Source organism: Nannospalax galili, unplaced genomic scaffold, assembly GCF_000622305.1.
Source record: "Nannospalax galili isolate Female #2095 unplaced genomic scaffold, S.galili_v1.0 scaffold2256, whole genome shotgun sequence".
In the NCBI taxonomy this organism is placed as follows: Eukaryota; Metazoa; Chordata; class Mammalia; order Rodentia; family Spalacidae; genus Nannospalax; species Nannospalax galili.
In genome coordinates this window covers 31,273-39,561 of record NW_008337390.1, presented here as the reverse complement: position 1 = coordinate 39,561, position 8,289 = coordinate 31,273, and the positions used below count along the sequence as shown (strand labels likewise).

Below are 8,289 nucleotides of genomic sequence, written 5' to 3'. Positions count from 1 at the left end.
CACTTACAACACACACAGGCAATCACAACACAGGTGCACTTACACACACACACACACACACACACACACACACAGGCGATACACTCATACACGTAAAATTAAAAAAAGTTTTGTTTAAAAGAAATTTCTGGGGCTGGAGAGGTGGCTCAGTGGTTAAAAGCATTGACTGCTCTTTGCAGAGAAACTGGGTTCGATTCCCAGCACCCACATGGTGGCTGCAAGCCATCTTTAACTCCAGTTCTAGAGGAATCTGACGCCCTTTTCTAATGCATTACACAACATGGGTGCACTCACATACATGCAGGCAATGTAGTCATACACATAAAATAAAGTATTAAAAAAATTTCCTCACTTTTCTTTCCTTATCCCTCCCTTCCCCCTTCCCTCTCCTCCCTTTTCCTCCCTTCCCCCTTCCCTCTCCTCCCTTTTCCTCCCTTCCCCCTTCCCTCTCCTCCCTTTTCCTCCCTTCCCCTCCCCTGCTCTCTGTCCTCTCCCTATAAACCTCCCCCATCATCAAATGCACAGCCTCCTTCCTGAATGCTAATTAAGGCCCTCCCACTGAGCCTCATTTTAGAACTTCTTAGTTATTTAATACTGCTTAGGCAAACTAGTAGAAGATATTACAATCATGAACATATATTCACCAAACTCTGGTGCACCCAAATTCATAAAAAAAATACTCAGGGACTTTAAGACCCAGATTAATCCCAAATCATTAATAGTAGGGGGCTTCAGTACCCCATTGTCACCATTAGAAAGGTCAACAGGGCAGAGAGTTAACACAGAGACATCTGAATTAAACAATACCATATATCAAATGGACCTAACAGACATAAGTATTCCACCAGTGACCAAAGGAAATACTTTCTGTTCAGCACCCCATGAAACCTCCTCCTCCTCCTCCTCCTCTTCTTCTTCTTCTTCTTTGGTCTTTTTGAGACAGGGTCTCCCTGCAGCCCCAGCTGTCCTGGAACTCATTATGTAGACCAGGCTGGCCTTGAACTCACAGAGATCCACCTGTCTCTGCCTCCCAAGTGCTGGGATTGAAGGCGTGCACCACTATACCTGGCGTAAACTAGTCGTTTAAGAAAACTAAATAATTTGTAAGTTCATTTCATTTTGGGAAGATGCATTAAAGACTCATTATGTAGACCAGGCTGGCCTTGAACTCACAGAGATCCACCTGTCTCTGCCTCCCAAGTGCTGGGATTGAAGGCGTGCACCACTATACCTGGCGTAAACTAGTCGTTTAAGAAAACTAAATAATTTGTAAGTTCATTTCATTTTGGGAAGATGCATTAAAGGTGTAATTTTAGCCATGTCAAAATTTTATGAAGAAGACGGCTATTGCTGAAACCATTAATAGCCATAAGGAAACTCACCAACAGTGGAGGGCAAGGTGGTTCAGTGGATAAAGGTACTTGAGGCCAAACCTGAAAACCTGAGTTCCATCCTCAGGACTCACATGGAAGACTCTTGAAAGGGATTCTTAAAAGCTGTATGCGCACAAAAGACCCCGGATAGGCAAAGCAACTCTGAGCACAAAGAGCAATGCTGGAGGGATTACTATACCAGATCTCAAAATATACTACAGGGCCATAGTCATAAAAACAGCATGGTACTGGTGCAAAACAGACACATAGATCAACGGTACATCATTGAAGATCCAAACCTGAGTACACACAATTTCCGCCACTTGATATTTGACAAAGGTGCCAAGAACACACAATGGAGGAAAGACAGCATCTTCAACAAATGGTGCTGGCAAAACTGGATCTCCACCTGTAGAAGAATGAAACTAGATCCTTTCACCTTGCACAAAAGTCAATGAGAAACAAAATGATCCAATTAAAAGATGGGCTAAAGATCTAAACAGAGTTCTCAAAGGAAGAAGTAAAGATGGCTAAGAAACATCACAAAAAGTGTTCAACATCATTAGTAATTAGGGAAATACAAATTAAAACCACCCTAAGGTATCATTTTACCCCAATTAGACTGGCTAGGATCAAGAGAACAAATGATACCAAATGCTGGATGGGATGTCAAGAAAGGGGAACACTCATTCACTGCTGGTGGGATTGCAAACTTGTGCAGCCTCTATGGAAAACAGTGTGGAGAACTCTTAAAAAACTAAAAATGAAGTGGGGCATGGTGGCGCATAAAGTATCACATTACCCCAATCAGACTGTCTAGGATCAAGAGAACAAATGGTACCAAATGCTGGCAAGGATGCAGAGAAAGGGGAATGGTCATTCACTGTTGGTGGGATTGCAAATTTGTTCAGTTTCTATGGAAAACAGTGTGGAGAACTCTTAAAAAACTAAAAATGAACCTACCATATGACCTGGTTATACCACTCCTTGGCATATACCCAAAGGATTCATCCTATTGTAGAGACACCTGTACAACCATGATTTTTGCTGCTCTTTTCACAATAGCTAAGAGATGGAAGCACCTAAGTGTCCCTCAACTGATGATTGGTTAACAAAAATGTGGTATATTTATGCAGTGGAGTTCTATTCAGGAGTAAAGAAAGATGAAATGAAATTTTCAGGTAAATGGATGGACCTTGAAACTGTTATACTAAATGAACTAACAGAGACTCAGAAATACAGGCAGTGCATGTTCTCTCTCACTTGTGGATCTTAGCACCAAGCCCTTATGGGTACATATACTGATATAACCACGGGAGACAGGAAAACAGAAAGAAGCCAGGGAGGTAAAGGGAAAGAAGGAGAGAGAGAGAGCAGAGGTTAGTAGGAGACAGGTGTTGCCAAGAGGAGGAAAATGGGGAACATGGGGATGTTTAACTGGGAAAAGAGGAGGGAGGGTTATACAAGGAATAATAGGGGTAAAGGAAAAGAAGGTTCTCAAGAGATGGGGGATAATAGGAGACAGGTATCAATGTGGGGGAAAAGCGGGAAATGGGGTTACTTTAACTGGGAAGCGAGGAGGGTTTTAGCAAGGAGCAAGAGGAGAGTTAAATGATGCTTAGATTGTGTGAAAAGCCAGAAGGAAGTGTATGCTTACTGAAAAATATGTATATAATATCTGTATATGAGTGTATGGTATAGCTTAAGGCTGTATAACAAGAAACACAGTGTCAGATAGAAGAAACAACCCTTTAAGTTGTTGGTCAGGGTAGTCCAAGAGACCCCAATAATGACACAAGCTATTGCTACAGCCCTTGAGGTAAGATCCTATTGCTGAAGACAGGACATACTTCAGACACAGGACTTGGAGCGATGGAGCTAGAACTGACCTCGAAGCCTCCTCCCTGAAGACTAGCTCTCATAGTTTCAGAGGATGCAAGCTGCTAAGCAAGAAAATTAATCAATGGTCCAACCCCAGCTTTAAGCCTAATAACTACAACAATGACCAGCACAGCAAACTATCTCTATTGGTGCAGTAGTGGCAGTTCTGATCATGAAAGTAATCAACAGCTATCTAAGTGGACTCAAAGCTGGCTCAATGGGAGGGAACTCATGTGTGGTATTGTAAACATAGTCAAATACACATGACTGGAGAGGTCATAGATGCTAGAGAAAACACCACACATGTCACATCTGTAGACAAACATAATTTCTCACTGTATGCTAAATATATATCCTTATATTTACAGAGAAGCATACCTTTCACCATTCATCAAGGAAACTTCTTTTTGCAACAGATGGAGACTATTAAGAGTTCCATAGCTGGCCGAACACAAAGAGTAAGTGTCTGTGATATCCCCAGTCCTAAGTGACACATCTACAATGGAACCTCTACACCTGAGGCTCATGGAACATAGTGGAACAGGGTGCAGAGAGAACAGTTATGCTTTAGGGTTACCTCTTCAGAGGGGGGAATGTTGGAGGGGAGGGAGTGGGCATGGACTAGATCAAAACATCTTATATACATGTATAAATTCTCAATAAAGTTTTTGTAAAAATTAAAAAAATATATAAAGGTCAATGAGAAAAGAAAAAAAAAAAGTCTGTAAGTTGTCTTCTGACCTCCACGCACATGCCCTCCCCCAAAATCAACAAAAAGTTATTAAAAAATCCTCACCAACAAAGAATATAAAGAATTGTGGGGTGAAAAAAAGAATAAATCCAGGTGCTTCCAAGTGTCTCGTTTTCCTATGCATCACAGTTGAAAACTATTTACAGTAAATGTATACTGGGCTGGGGATTAACTTAGTGGCAGCATGTTTGCCTAGCGTGTGTAGGGCCTTAGGTTCAATTCCCAGTCACACACACACACACACACACACACACACACAAATAAATGTGAGGTATGGCAATTACACACACACACACACACACACACACACACACACACACACACGAATAAATGTGAGGTATGGTGATCACAGGAGTGCTAAATTAATCAGGTTAATTAATCATTAATAAGGTTTTAGATCCAACGAGATTTATTTGAGTATCCTACAAGTCAAACTACGATGGCAATGCTCTGTTCCCAGGAAACAGAGACGTTTTACTCGGTTGTCTGGCATTCGGCCACAGTGTTTTCTTAGCACTCTTCTCCTTTCCAACCTCCTAACGCCAACGCGTCGACCGCCGACTCACGTTCTGTCTGAACTGTTCGATGTCTTACCCTCTCCCCCGACTCCCCCACTGCCCGCTCTCTCACTCTCCCCTCTGTAGCTCCCCTCCTTAAATACTTTTTCCCTTCTTTTTTTCCTTCAGTCAATACTGGGGATTGAACCCAGGGCCTTGTACACGAAGTATAGCATCACGGAGCTGCATCCCCAGCACAACTTTCTTTTGCTCACCCTTCCTTTACCTTCTCCCCATTTCCTCTCAAATCACGGTTCACTTAGTGGACTGTGCCGGACAGGTATGCCTCTGGGTACTTATGAAGATCACGCTAGCAGAACAAAGTCCCTGGGAAGCCTGGTGGGGTGCTTACCATGGTCTGCTGTTTGCCAAAGGGGGACACTGCTGCCACTAAAACTACCACTACCATTTGCTTCTTAAATGTCATTTCTAAATCTTCCTATAACCCTGTTCAGAAGGTAGGGTTATTCCCATTTTAAAGGAACAGACCCGCAGAAAGGTTCAGTAACAGAGCTCAAGGTCACTTTTACAGCTGAGCCAGGAGCCTGGATTTATACTCAATTCTGCCTGGCTCCACAGCTCCAAAGCGTGTCCGACTCCAGTTAGGAGTAAACTAGTTGGGGTAGTGGGGTAAAACACTCAGCAGGGACAGGAAGGCCTAACAATGGGTGATCCGACATAGGATGGGCATGGGGCACAGGGCAGTTTGGAACTGAGATAAAGCAAGAGGAAAAGGATGGGAAGGGTCAGGTCGGGCGATCGCCCAGGGCTGTCATCCCAAAGAGAGCTTCTCCAGCTGGGCTCGCTACAGGAGAAAGGCGCTGCCATCCAGGGGTCAGGGAGATGCATTCCAGCACCCCACCTCCTCAGGCCCAGGCACACTGCCTGTGCGGAGAGCCTAGGAAGCACGGAGGCAAGGGAGGTCCTATCAGGAGGAAGTTCTGGCAGCTTTACTATCTCTTTATGACAAGCAGGCTCTGGGCCACGGAAGTTCCTTAAGGTCTAGGGAAATGTGATCTGGAAACAGGGCAATGAAACTGGGACACTCCCCGTACCTTATGCAATCAGGCTAAGGGGATCCAGCCACTGCCCAGCCTGGAGCCCAGGTTGGAAATGCAGTGGGCTTGGGGGTGAGGAGAGGGGGAGAGTGAATTACGATCCCAGGTCACTTCATAAAAAGTCTCTTGGCTAGATAGGTAATGACCTATACAGAGGCCAGCAAGGGTAAGCAGGTCTACTGAGCTCTCAGGATCCTTTTTTTCACGAGGGAACGTTTACCTACTTCTCTTGTCCCTGCACTGGTCTCTTTTCTTAGCCAAGTGGTACAGTAGCACAGTGGTGAGATTGAGGACACCTGTTTTCAAGTTCAGGCAAGCTCTTTAAATGTTTTAATTTTTAATTTTTTGTCAGATTCCCTTGAACTGTAGTTACAAATGGTTGTTAGCAGCCATGTGGGTGCTGGGAATAGAACCCAGGTCCTCTGCAAGGGCAGCCAGTGCTCTCAACTGCTGAGCCATCTCTCTAGCCCTGACAAGCTTTTTAATCAAGCTTTCTGAAATCTCAATTTCTTCATCGGTAAAGGAGGCAAGTGATCCCTGTCAGATCCATCTCAGCAGGGAGTAGATGATTCATGTGGGTAGATTATGAAAGGCACCGAGTGCTATGGGTAGAATATGACGTAGCATTCCTTTGTGCTCTCCGTTCCCTCCAGACACCTGTCCCCACACAAGTCACCTTACTGGGTCAGAACAGGAAAGATTTCTAGCTTAGGAATGGAAACAGCACTGTCTGTGAGTTTCATATATCCCTGTTCCTTATTTATTTATTATTACTTTTCTTCTGTCATGCTGCCATATACAGGGCAGGGAGGGGTTGGAGAGAAGGCTCGGTGGTTAAGAGCACTGACTATTCTTCTAAAGGACTTGGGTTCTGTTCCCAGCACCCACATGACAGTTATAGCCATCTATAACTCCAGTTCCAGGGAATCTGTTACCCTCTTCTGGCCTCTGTGGGCCCTGCACAATACAGGTACATTTACATGCAGGTAAAACATACATATAAAAATAAAACAAAAATGGGTTGGAGAGATGGCTTAGTGGTTAAGAGCACGGACTGCTCTTGCAGAGGACCCGGGTTCGATTCTCAGCACCCACATGGCGGCTACAAATCATCCTTAACTCCAGTTCCAGGAGAATCCAAAGCTCTCTTCTGACCTCTGTGGCATAGCACGACACGGGTGCACTCACATACATGTAGGCAATACACTCATCACATAAAATAAAAGTAATAAAAAAAAGAAACAAAATAAAGAGACAGGGAAGGGAGAGATGTTTAAGGCCTAAACCGGCAAGCCCAGCCTCTTGAGCTTGCTCATCCCCTTTCTCGGGGATAAGTTTCTAGGAGCACATGAACAAAAATATGAAGGGCTCACTCCTTGGAGCTTGGCCTACACAACTGTCAGCTCCCTCATCCTCTCTGAAGAGCCTGATGCAGGAAAGACCCAAGAGACAGGGGAAAAGAAGGCTCATAGCAGAGGCCTGGACAGGTGATTAGGACTCAGCCGAAGAGTCTGGAAGTCTGGAAACCTAAGGTACTTGGTCCAAGTGCACAGGAACCAGCTGGAATGTTCCAGAGTTCTCTTCCTGAGGAGGGTCACAGGCTACTATGTAAAATGCACTCTGATGCTTCCTGTGTATCTGCAGTTCGGGATCTTCCTGGAGGTGAGTTCACACGTGGTCAGGGACACACTTTTGACTTTGGTGCCAGTTCTTCCGGCCATTCTTGCAGGCTAGGGCCAGAGTCCGGCAGGTGGAGGCCACACTGGAGAAGGACGCGTGCAGGAAGGTGTTGCGGTTTTCACAGGTTTTGGTGTACTTGTTGATGTGGCCCATGACTGAGTTGCATGCTTGGGGGTTGGGCTGTACATGCTGACTTTTAAACCACTGAGAGGAGGTCGTGTGGCTAGGCTTGGTGCTGACCTCAGCCACCCACAGCTCTTGGAGCAAGAGTTGGAGCAGGAGACAAAATTTTTCTTTTTGGTCTTTTTGAGACAGGGTCTTCCTGGAGCCCTGGCTGGCCTGGACCTCACAATGTAGACCAGGCTGGCCTTGAACTCACAGAGATCCACCAGCCTCTGACTCCCAAGCACTGGGATTAAAGGCTTGTGCAACCATGTCTGGTACAGGAGGCAGAATCTTACTCTGCCTGGTGCCATCTCTCTCAGAGTGCAGTCAGGATGGAGGCTGGTGCTGCTGGGGACAGGGAGCAGAGGTGTTGGGTTACAAAACTGCTTTCTGGGGCTGGAGAAATGACTCTGCAGTCAAGAGCACTGACTGCTCTTCTAGAGGTATGGGTTCTGTTCCCAGCACCCACATGGCAGCTAACAACCAGCTGTAAGTCCAGTTCCTGGGGATCCAACGCCCTCTTCTGACTTATGTGGGCATTGCGCACATGGGTGCACATACATACATACATACATAAATAGGCGATACAGTCACACACATAAAATAGAAAAGAAATTGCTTTCCTACACCTTGTTCTAGCTCATCACCAACCCCTTTACCTGACAGTCTCATTCTTCGGCCACCCTGTCTCATCTCTCCTCTCCCCTGTGCCCATCCCTACTGTGACACTATCCCTTTAACCTGTGGTTCATTCCCTTGACCTGGTACTCTTATCCACCACTCTGTCCCTGTCCCCATTATCTTTCGCTGTTTGCTGTCTCCTC

General features: G+C 45.3%; 1 protein-coding gene across 1 annotated transcript in view; it reads right to left on the bottom strand.

The window, feature by feature from the left end:
* Window positions 1–7,147: 7,147 nt before the first annotated feature.
* Window positions 7,148–8,289, bottom strand: part of LOC103733643 (ribonuclease 7-like) — a 4,094-nt gene continuing 2,952 nt past the window's right edge. The window contains 3 exon segments of the mRNA XM_029563298.1: window positions 7,148–7,254; window positions 7,257–7,312; window positions 7,314–7,602. Of these exon segments, the coding sequence (XP_029419158.1) occupies window positions 7,148–7,254; window positions 7,257–7,312; window positions 7,314–7,602 (452 nt within the window).